At 39.2% G+C, this 11,675-nt stretch overlaps 1 protein-coding gene across 1 annotated transcript; it reads left to right on the top strand.

Annotated features, from left to right (window-relative positions):
- Positions 1-6,716: 6,716 nt before the first annotated feature.
- On the top strand, positions 6,717-9,354 carry LOC125201533 (E3 ubiquitin-protein ligase RZFP34-like). Its single transcript, XM_048099689.1, has 11 exons — positions 6,717-6,875; positions 7,224-7,311; positions 7,410-7,469; positions 7,772-7,804; positions 7,902-7,979; positions 8,068-8,111; positions 8,359-8,399; positions 8,481-8,563; positions 8,650-8,741; positions 8,830-8,941; positions 9,018-9,354. The coding sequence occupies exons 1-11, from the start codon at positions 6,787-6,789 to the stop codon at positions 9,168-9,170; spliced, it is 873 nt and encodes a 290-aa protein (XP_047955646.1). The 5' UTR covers positions 6,717-6,786; the 3' UTR covers positions 9,171-9,354.
- Positions 9,355-11,675: the final 2,321 nt, after the last annotated feature.

The raw sequence follows: 11,675 nt of genomic DNA, 5'->3' as shown, positions 1-11,675 counted from the left end.
GAGAAGATTTGTGGTTTAGTACTCAAAGCATCACGTGGAGAAGAAGCTAGCCATCTTCAATTCTTTGGAGAATTAATTAGGTATTTTTCTGCTCCGTAGAAAAGCATGTTTTAGGTTTCAATATTCTTAAAACATGTTTGATTCAAGTTGTAAGCATGATACATGTGATATTTACGCGAATAGGTTTTGTCTAAATAATCTGCTAAATAGATCTGATTATTATGTGATTGATTTATTTTCGCGCGCTTCCGCTGCCAGCACCTTCATTAGGAGCTTTATGGAGTTATGTGTTAGGATTGACAACCCTAATTTTGTAATCAACGTTTGCATCGCATGAGCATAAACTAGGTGACTCGTCCTATCAAAGTAATAATTGTGCTAGGGTATTGTAGTTTGGAATTTGTATAACCATAACTATGAACGCACATCCCTGGGATTCCCTTATCTCTGTCGATTGTCTCCGTGTTATATTCGCATTTAGTTGTTAATTGTTTTTTATTGTTTTCTGTTTCCAAAAGTTTTCAAAACCTTCTGTTCTTCCAGATAGTAATTGAATTCTAGTAGAGGATAGACACTTTGTGTTTGCCTTCCCCGTGTTTGATATCCCGGTACTGACCTTTAGCTATACTATATATACTCTTTGTACTTGCAGGTTTATTTAGTGCTAATAAAAGTGCATCAAGGGCACAGATCTTTACTCAACATAAAATGAGCAGCTAAAGGCACAGAAGCAGGTTTAGGATCAAACATGTTAAATTTTTTTAGAGTTTTGTACACATAAGCTCTTGATGCAACACAAGGGTAGAAGCTTTCCTATCTCTAAAGATGCTTATCCCTAAGATTTTCTGAGCATCACCCATATCCTTCTTGTCAAAATTCTCACTCAAAGCAGCTTGCACACCTTTTATGGTTTTCAAACAGGGACCCATAATAAGCATGTCATCAACATATAATAGCAAAAAACAGGCACATCATCAAGGTTCTTAACATATAAGCATGCATCAAAGGTACTTCTAACAAAGCCTAACTTCTGCATACATGTATTAAACTTGATGTTCCACTGCCTAGGAGACTGTTTTAAACCATACAAGGCCTTTTTTAACAAGCATACATGATTGTGGAACTTGGGATCAACAAAGCCCTCAGGCTGTTTCATGTAAATAGGATTATCAAGATCACCATGCAAAAAGGCAGTTTTAACATCCATTTGCTTTAATTCCCAATCAAAATGAGCACACAAAGCAAGCATCATTCTTACAGTAGTAAATTTAACAACAGGGGCAAAAATTTCTGTGTAATCTACCCCCTCTTGTCGAGTAAAACCTTTTGCCACTAATTTGGCCTTATACCTAATGCCCTCCACCTCATTTTTCAGTTTGTAAAGCCATCTGCAGTCAACCACAGATGCACCAGGAGGCAAAGGTACAAGGATCCAAGTAAGATTAATTTTCAGAGAATGCATCTCCTCCAACATGGCTTTATGCCACTGATTCCAGAATTTAGATTTAGTAGCATGCTTATAAGTTTGGGGCTCATCCCCATCAGATTCATACACATTGAAAGCCAAATTTATAAGAGCAACTAAACCAACAAAGCCATCAAACTTAGAAGATCTTTTGACATTGACCCTTCTAGTTATATCTCTAGATAACACATAATCCTGCAAATTAGTATCATCAATAGCATTTTGAATGCCACTAGGGCTATGTATCACATTCTGGGCAGGAACATGAGGAGCATTTCTAACAGGACTATCATGCATGTAAGGCACATTGTCATCAACATTTTGGGCAGGATTATCATGCATCACATTTGGGTTTCCTTCATTAGGTGTCTCATTAGGTGTAAAGACTGGATAAGTGTTCCGGAATGGTTGCTCCACCTCACTTGGAGCATCACTGTGATGCTCCACACCAGTGAGTGTATTTGAGGACTCCACCTCATTGAGGGGTTCATTGTCCACATCTATAGGATATGGGTTACTTGTCAATCTTAAGTAAGGGAATTCATCTTCATTGAAGACTACATCACTACTTATTATGACCTTGAACCCAGGTTCATCCCTTAGCCAGACTCTACAACCTTTGACACCTTCAGGATAACCTAGAAAAACAACTTTCCTAGATCTAGGCTCAAGTTTATCAGACTTAGTATGCACAAAAGTAGTACAGCCAAAAACCCTTAGGTGAGAAAAGTTAAGAGGTTTTCTATAAAACACATATTCAGGACACTGACCAACCAGAGGCACAGAAGGAGACCTATTTACCAAATAAGTAGCAGTTAATAAAGCCTCACCCCAAAACTTTTTTGACAAACCAGACTTAGAAAGCATGCATCTCACTTTATCAAGCAAAGTCATGTTCATTCTCTCAGCAACCTCATTTTGCTGAAGGGTATAAGGCACAGTTCTATGTCTTTTGATTCCAAAACCATCACACAAGTCATCCATTATTACAAAACTCCAGGCCATTATCAGTTCTAATAGCCTTAATTTTCTTGCCAGTCTGAGTTTCAATCAAGATTTTCCAAGTTTTCAGTTTTTCAAACACCTCAGACTTATGTCTCATCAAAAAACACCAAACTTTACTTGAAAAATCATCAATCACAGACAAGAAATAAACATATCCAGAGTGAGAAGACACAGAAGCAGGCCCCCAAACATCCATATGCAAATATTCCAGAATACATGTACTCACATTTGCAGGTGCAGGAGTAGAATGAAAGGAGACCCTATGTTGTTTACCCAGCACACAAGAATCACAAAAAGGCAACTCACTATGAACATCATTATCAGATAGGATGGCATGCTTTTTCAGAATACTCAGGCATTTAGCACTCATGTGACCTAGCCTATTATGCCACAACATGGTTCTATCAGATTTAACAACATTGGCAAAAGCTTTTTCACATGTAAGAGGCACAACAATACAGACATATAAACCACACTTCTTTTTAGCTTTGAACAGGCACATAGATCCTTTGCAAATTTTCATACAGCCTTCCCCCCACTTTCCCCCCATACCCTCATTTTCAAGAGCAGTACAAATCAAGTTATAGCATAGATCTGGAACATATCTAACATCCTTCAAGTTGAACACATAAACATTTTCAAACTTCAAACACACAGTGCCAATCCCAAGAATTTCACACTTCTTGTCATCAGCCATAGACACAAAGGTTTTAGTTACATGTTTCAGCTCAGAAAACACTTCCTTGAAAGGACTCACATGATAAGTACATCCAGAATCACATAGCCACTTATTAGATGTAAAAGAGAAACCAGGAGAAGCATTCACAAATTGCAAATCATGCACCATGAACACAAAATCATTTACATTATCAAATGTAGCAACATTGACAAGGGTTTCAACCTGGGCATTGTTATTGGGAAACTTATTCTTCTTAGGCTTAGTACAATCTTTCTTATAGTGCCCAACATCTCCATAGTTGAAACACTTCCTATAGGTTTTAGGATCCTTACTTCTATACCTAGACCTAAACTTTTTCCTAGAGTTTGAGGTATTACCAGAACCATTACTGGGCTCATTGCCCCCTCTAGATTTAGATCTTCTTCTGACATTCAAAACCTTAAAATAGGCATTCTTATCATTACTTCTCTCCTTAAGTTCAAGTTCTTTAGATTTCAGGGAGCTAATGATGAGGTCTAGAGGAGCATAATCCCTACCATACTTAATGACAACCTTAACATCACTATAGGAATCAGGTATGGCATTCATAAGGGCTATGCTAGTGTATTCATCTATAGTTTTATCACCCGATCTCTTAATGTCCTGAACAAGCTTCTGAAACCTATCCACATTGTCATCAATATCTTTTGCAAGATCAAGCTTGAATTTAAACAACTTTTCAAGCAAATACATTCTTGAAGACATAGAGGTTTCAGTGTACAGAGTATCAAGCAATTTCCACATTTCAGCAGCAGTTTCCTCATGATCAACTTTCCTAATCACAGAATCAGACAGATTTAACACAATAGTAGCCCTAGCCAACTCATTCATTTCATCTTTTTTGTCCTGAGCAGTATCCTCAGGTAAAGTACCATCAACAACTTTAAAAAAAATTTGCTGAATCAAAACACATTTCATTTTCTGTTACCAAATAACAAAATCATTTTTACCATTATAGGGAAGCAAACCAACATGCTGAGCCATTTTAGCAAGAATTTTTGCAAGAACACAGGAAGCAACACAGAAACACAAAGCCTTAAACACCTGAAAACACAGGGACATACACAAGCAACACAAGAACAAACACAAAGCATTCACACAACAGATAGGACCTCAAATCCTTGAATGTCACGAGCAAAACTGGCCAAGACTATCCCAGCTCGCAATCACTCACTACTGGAGGGCGCAAGGGGTCACTTGGGCAGTACAAGATGCTTGGTGGTCAAGTAAAATGAGATCACAAGATCACAGAGAACAAGAACCAGCGGAAGCAACACAGAAAAGAAAGCACAGAAAGTCCTAAGTCTTTGCCAGAGACTGTCTACCAGAAACAAAAGCCCAAACCTATGATTGGCACTAAATAGAAAGGAAAACAAGGAAGATACAGCCAATTTATCAGAGTGAATCCCCTCTCGAAGGAGGATTCCACTTGCCCACCTCCTTAAGCGACTCGGCGTGCTAGACTAATCCCCCCGTGGCTCTGATACCACTGTAGGGATCAGATTAGTCTAGATTCACTAATTACCGAGACCTCTTTGTTCTTGTACAAGAGAGCTAAGCCAAATTCTCACCCACGCGGCTGATGTTACAACACGAAATCAAAGTATCACAGATTAAGTACAAGAAACAAAGGAACCCTAGCTATTACAAGATCTCGAATGGATCTAAGCTATTATCCTTGCTAGCTCCATAATCTGCACACTTGACAAAACAGTTAGTAATAACAAGAAGGATCCTCTCGGATCAAAACATAGATTACTAACTAAGAACAAAGAATATAACCAAAGATCAAAGAATCTTGGCTCAGAACCCGCCACAACCACACTGGTCTATTCTACCAGATCAAGACCCAAGGGAGCACAATTGGACCGGTTAGAGTTCACCCTCACACCACCGATGCCTTCACCACACGTTCTCCTCACACCAGATCAAGTTCCACCGAACAGAATCTCAGCACAGAACCTTCGAGTCTCACAAACCCTAGTTCTTCTCCAGCATCAAGCAACTCCAGCACTCACAAAAGATCTACCACTCAAAGAACCGTGAGAGATCACTAAGAGATGGCCGGAATCCATCGGAGAAGAAGAGAGAGAAGAGAGAATACACTGAATCGAGTGTAGAGAGAGAGAGATCAGAGAATAATGAGAACGACGCATAGCCTTCTCACATTAACAAACACAGCCCTACATCCAATGGCTGCGGAGCAAGATCCAGGTGAGGGGGGCACGTGGCAGCATCTGGTGCAAGGAGATAAGTCATTGGGCTCGGCCCAACTAATTCCTTCCTGGCTCAAATAAGAGGCAGCCCAAATAATAGTCCACACCAATATCCAACAGCATCCACAATAAGGGCCGTCCGCACGGACGTCCCACCGGCTAGCGGGAAGGGCCTGGCGGACGTCCGATATTGTATCAGGCTAGTGGGACGGACGAGAAGGTGAAGGATGAGCGGTTAGCCGATCGCTAGCCGCCTATTATGCGGCGAGCGATCGGGGCTCGCTGCACTTCATTTCATTCACACCACTTGTTTTAACGAGTATCTCTTCCTCCACTCTCATTTCTATAGAAAAGAATGGATCGCGACAGTGACTCTCCCATCACCGGCGAATCACAAACTCCATCGTCGTTCCCCAGTGGAGGTGGGGGAAATGCCGGTGGAACGGGCGGCCACATGGCCAGTGGATGGGGGAACCCTGGCGGAATGGGCAGATGCCCGGCATGGCCGGCAGGATGAGGGGGGTGCCCGATGCGATGGGGAGCGCCATGGGAATGCATGGGTGGCATGCCCAGGACTGCCGGAGGCAGTAGATCGGGGGTCCCCCAATCGCCGTTTGAGGACAATGTCTATCGGCCCAGTTTGGATCACTTGACCGGTGGTTCGGAGGACCCTACTCCACCGGAGACTCAGTACACCGACGTCGACGCTTTCTCACTGGTGGAGTTGGGTCTTTCTCCGATGAGGGAAAAGACTCCTCAGCCCACTAGGAGGGAACCGGTGGTAGGGCGGTGGGGAAGAGCGAGTGATACTGGGGGAAGGGGGAGTAGTTCGGTGGGAAGGTCGAAGAGGAAGGGCAAGTACAAGGGGGTTGCAGGTGAGTCGTTGCAGGCAGGGGAGGAGGGGGAAAATGTTGAGGGACGGAGGCCGATTTGGACACCGGAGGAGTGCACTGCTCTAGCAAAGGCCCGGGTCTCAGTCGTAGATGATCTCATTCGGTAGAATAATCAGAACACCGACGGGATGTGGGCTCGCATCTTGGCGAGCTACGTTGTATTTAAGCCGGCTGGTGTGAAGTATCACAAGTCTGAGGAACTCCGGAAACAATGGGAAAGGATAAGGGCAAATGTGATATTACTTTTGTGTGAAAGGTGCAATCTTTGATGGGATATTACAGGAGGGCAAATGTGCTTACTTTTCAAGATTTGACGTTTGTTAATTTTTTTGATAATTAGGGTGTGATTGATTGCCTATAAACCAATCATCGTTTTTTCCCTGTTAATGGTTTTCTTTTCAGTATTTGATTTTTTTTATATTCTGGTTCTTGTTCCATGTGAATTTCAGGAGGGTTATATCATTATATCAACATTTCTTTGAATAGAAAATGGACGGTGATCTGAAAAATCACGAGATTTCTCATTCACATATTGATGATGATGAATGCAAGACAGAGATGGGGCTTGGCAACTATGGGTATATATCTATTTCACTTCATTTTGACCGTTGCTTCTTACTCCCTCCGTCCCCCATTAAGATTCACACTTTTCCATTTCGGTCCGTCCCCAATTAAGAGTCACACTTCATTTTTACCATAAATAGTAAGTAGGTCCCACATTCCACTAACTCAATTCACTCACACTTTATTATAAAACCAATATAAAAAAATGAGTCCCACATTCTACTAATAGGGGACGGAGGGAGTATTTTTGTTGTTTGGATGATTTGCTGATTGACCTATGATTGTCTCTTATGTTTTTTGATTTGAAGATTGAAGCTGAAGCCTCTCTCTATAGGTAGATAATGATTTTTTCTAAATTTCAGCTGCTCGCATTATCGGAGGAGGTGCAAGATCATAGCACCTTGTTGCAATGAAGTATTTGATTGCAGGCACTGTCACAATGAAGCAAAGGTGCTCCAATTCGATTCTAACTTTGTTTATTCATGAAGATTATGTGATTCCATTTGTTAGGTAAAATTATACTAACAGTATTTTTATTTATTGAGCAGAATTTGATAGATGTTGATACACTTGAACGCCATGATATCCCACGTCATGAAGTAAAAAGGGTCAGTATTGCGTTATTTCATTCTTGAATCGAGTTCTTGTATGATCGATAATGAGTGCTCTCGGTTACCTTTGGAATAAGGAGAAGGTGGTTTATTTGGTCAATTAGATTGTACCAAGTTGAGATTTTCAACTACTTTTATGTGGCCGCGATATAGTTTGAATATGCTTATTTTTGTTCTGTACTCTTATTTTCATACAAAACTTGTGTAGTTTTAGTTATTGTATGAGTTTTACTTAGATCATATATATGTTTTAATAATCATATATAATTACTTTGATTTAATATCCCATCTGGTTTCAGGTCATCTGCTCATTGTGTAATACGGAACAAGATGTAAGATTCTTCATTTAGATTTACAAATTAGGGATGTTTTATTAGAGTTTTACGAAGATCTCTTGATTAAAATCTGCTGCTTTTGTTCGCCATGTAGGCTCAACAAATATGTATTTCTTGTGGCGTTTGCTTGGGGAAGTACTATTGCTCAAAATGCAAATTCTTCGATGATGATGTAAGATTCTTCATTACATTCTTTATGAAATGAAACCCTGTTTCTTTCTAACTTATCTACTTAAAACCAACCTGATTATCAATTTCAGGTTTCAAAGAATCAGTATCACTGCGATAAATGTGGAATCTGCAGGTTGATTGCTTTTCTCGGTTTCTCCTTTTAATTCAAAACAAGGTTATAAAATACGTTGTATTGTGCATCATCATTGTCTAGTTTCATAACCTGTATTCATCTAGCTGTTGGTCCTTGTTCCCCTCATTATATCTCATGTTTCAAAACAACCACGATTAATGTTTGACAACAACCGTATTTCCGTACAACATAGCACACCCTCTGCATATATATTTTCTCATTTCGCTTCTTTCCTTTGTTGTGTTAGAACTGGTGGTGAAGAAAACTTTTTTCACTGTGATAGATGTGGTAAGTCGAATTAAACCAGCCTCATTACTTTTCTTTTATTTTGAAATCAAGCATTTAAAGGTACTCTAATTCTTGTTTCAGAGTGTTGCTACTCAAACTTGTTGAAAGAGTCACACTTATGCATAGAGAAAGCCATGCATCACAACTGCCCCATTTGCTTCGAGGTAAACAAAAGTTGCTTGAACGAGGTGCTAGCGAGTGATAATCAGTTGTTTGCCTAAAGTTTAACTTGTATTACCTCCAAATGCAGTATATATTTGATACAACCAAAGACATAACGGTCCTCCCCTGTGGCCACACAATTCATCTCGACTGTGTTAAAGAGATGGAAACTCGTTTCCAGTAAGATACTCACTCGTGTTGTAATGATTCCCCCGACTATGATATTATTATCCATGATCGGCTATTTGACTACGAGGTTTGGTTGCAGGTATGCTTGCCCAGTTTGCTTGAAATCGTACTGTGACATGACCCGCGTCTGGGAAAAGCTTGATGAAGAGGTTGCTTTGACACCTATGCCTCAAATCTACCAAAATAAAATGGTAGGAATTTTGTATAGTTAAAAATCAAAGCTTGTTTTACCTTTAAATACAACCTAATGTGATTGGTATTTATTAGGTGTGGATCCTTTGCAATGACTGTGGAGAAACAAGTGAGGTGAACTATCACATTGTGGCTCACAAATGCTTGAACTGCAAGTCTTACAACACGAGTCAGACGAGAGGAGGCCACGCGTCCTGCTCGTCTGGAGTATCCGAGATGCTCGGATGATCAGCCTTCCCGTCTATCGATTGCAACCAACACGTTGTTGGTAGCTTGCATTGCAGCTGGAAGATCCATTTAATTTGTTCCTTCATTCCTTGATCATTCCTTATCTAATCATTCTACTTTGATGCATAATTTCCATGTACTACTTTTACTTATTCTCATCTAATCAATACAAGAGTTTACATCTCTTTCTCTCTTTTTACAAACACACAAGTTATAAGTTTATACATTTGAACAACAAGAAGACTTGAAATTTGAGAAAATACAATGCAGAAGTAAAGTGACTCTTTCTTTCATTATAAAATGGGATAAATTGAACAAATTTATAAAAAATGACTCAAATTTCAACTTCAGGGCTGCAAATGAAAATGTCTCGACTGTTTATGGGTTGCAATGGCCTTGCATTTGTCTCGTACTATTAAGATAAGAAAGAACCATTAGTCTACATATTTACAGTATTAAATTATGAGAAGGAAATATTAATAGAAATACGAGTATAAAGTCCATGATTAATAAGAAATATATTATCGAATAAATTTTTTATTAATGATTTGAATAATCTAAAAAATATATTCTCGAATAAATTTTAGAAAATATAGCCATTACTAATCTCTTTTTCTGTGTTCATTCTTCTATAATACTAATTTAAATTATTTTTGGTAAAACTTACATCATGAACAACTTCTCAAAGCAACTTTACCTGGTATGTGGAAACAGTTCTAACCTGTAAAATGGGTCAAAATCATCATACTGTACCGAACCCCATTGTATTTCATTTCAAGACATTTTAATGCCATAAATTACAAAAAGATAAATTAAAATATGAGATTAGACATTAGAGCACATAATAAGACTGGTTAGATATACATGACAATATGTTCGGATCACTAAATTTTTATTAGTGGGTCAATAATGTTACCTTCTTATTGATAGTCCAAATAACTCCTTGGGTACATGGAGGAACAATGAGAGATCCCATGTATCTGTAATACTGATTGTTGTGCACATTACCTCTCCATCCTTCTTATCGATCATCGACCTTATACTCGGAATGAACTGAAACAACAAAAAGTATTACAGATTGAAAAGTGAAAGTGTCAGTACATAAATATGAAATATAGTACTCCCTCCGTCCGGCTTTAGAAGTACCGATTGAGCCGGACACATGTTTTAAGAAAGTGTTTGATTGTGTAATAAATAAATATAGTAGTGGATGTTAGGACCCACTTTTAATTGAGTGTGAAATAAATAAATGTTGTAGTGGATGCTGGAACCCACTTTTAACACTTTTTTTGTAACAGCCCGCCTCCCTAGGGTATAATAAATACGGCGACTGCTACCCAAATGGACTTAAAAGCACTAAGAATTTAGGCTAGGGTTTCATTTAAAGAGATTTGACCAAGGTATTAAACGAACTATCAGAGCAGCAAGTCAACGGTTTAATCAAGAGAAATAAATGAAGGATAAATACTATAAAGTATGATCAAAACTTAAGGGTTCAACATAATTCCAACTAAACCACAAGATGTCTCAAGTTTCTAAACCGAAAGGAACCAGGTGCAAAATATCCAAATAAAACTAAAGTGTTTCAAAAAGATTCAGCGGAAACGACCAAGAGAAAGTGAAGCCGTGTATGAAGACACAACTACACTCGAAGTTCAAAACATCCATCATAATTAATTAATATGCTCAACACCCGCCACGCCACCGCTCGTTGTCGTTCAACCTGCACATAAGGAAAACACATGCAGGGCTGAGTATTTTGAAATACTCAGTGAACTCGTTGCCAAAACATTTTATAAGTTATGCCACCCTTACCATAGTGAACTCGAGGTTTTACAATTATCAAATTAAATATCATCGAGTACCACAAAAATATTTCCATAGACTGGCCAGTCAAACAACTCCCCACTTTTCTCATCAATTTCCACAATCACAACATTTCCATGGTGCGACGAAAGTGTGGCCACACTTTTCGCCCACGAGACCGGCCGACTAGCAAGGACGGCTCCCGATCCCACCGTGTACACAGCCTGGTAGGGTTTGCGGCCCTACTCAGACACGAATTCGTTTAAACATATCCATAGCCCTATAGCCCAATGGAGCGAACTCACAAACTAGGCATCAGACGCACAATATCACAACAAAACAGACATAGGCATGGCATAACAGTTAAACCACCCTTATCTCTCCACATTCATAAATTTGCAACATAAGAGAGTTTAAGAATAAAGCCCACCTTGACTGCTTAAATTTCAAGTACGTTTCTCTCTTTCGTTATCCGGCTTCGCAACCGAGGTTTCACCTTTTAATCACATAGGCACATATCACGAATCAGACTCAACACAAACTCCTAACTCATGCATGTCTCAACGCTTTCCCTTTTTCCATCGGTTTATCTTAATATCACCAATCAAAATCATGTTCATCATATAAATCTCATTCGCATCTTAACTCTAGATCTATCATCAACATATGTCACACATGAGTGTTTTGCCAACACACACC

Source organism: Salvia hispanica, chromosome 1, assembly GCF_023119035.1.
Source record: "Salvia hispanica cultivar TCC Black 2014 chromosome 1, UniMelb_Shisp_WGS_1.0, whole genome shotgun sequence".
Taxonomy (NCBI): domain Eukaryota; kingdom Viridiplantae; phylum Streptophyta; class Magnoliopsida; order Lamiales; family Lamiaceae; genus Salvia; species Salvia hispanica.
Note: the sequence above shows the minus strand (reverse complement) of the source record. Positions and strands in the feature narration are given on the sequence as shown.

Excerpts from the sequence above, each read along its gene's own strand:
- LOC125201533 (XM_048099689.1), top strand. The coding sequence starts at position 6,787 with ATGGACGGTGATCTGAAAAATCACGAGATTTCTCATTCACATATTGAT. Across the intron at positions 7,980-8,067 it reads GCAAATTCTTCGATGATGAT|GTTTCAAAGAATCAGTATCA; the intron begins GTAAGATTCTTC and ends TATCAATTTCAG. Across the intron at positions 8,564-8,649 it reads ACTGCCCCATTTGCTTCGAG|TATATATTTGATACAACCAA; the intron begins GTAAACAAAAGT and ends CTCCAAATGCAG.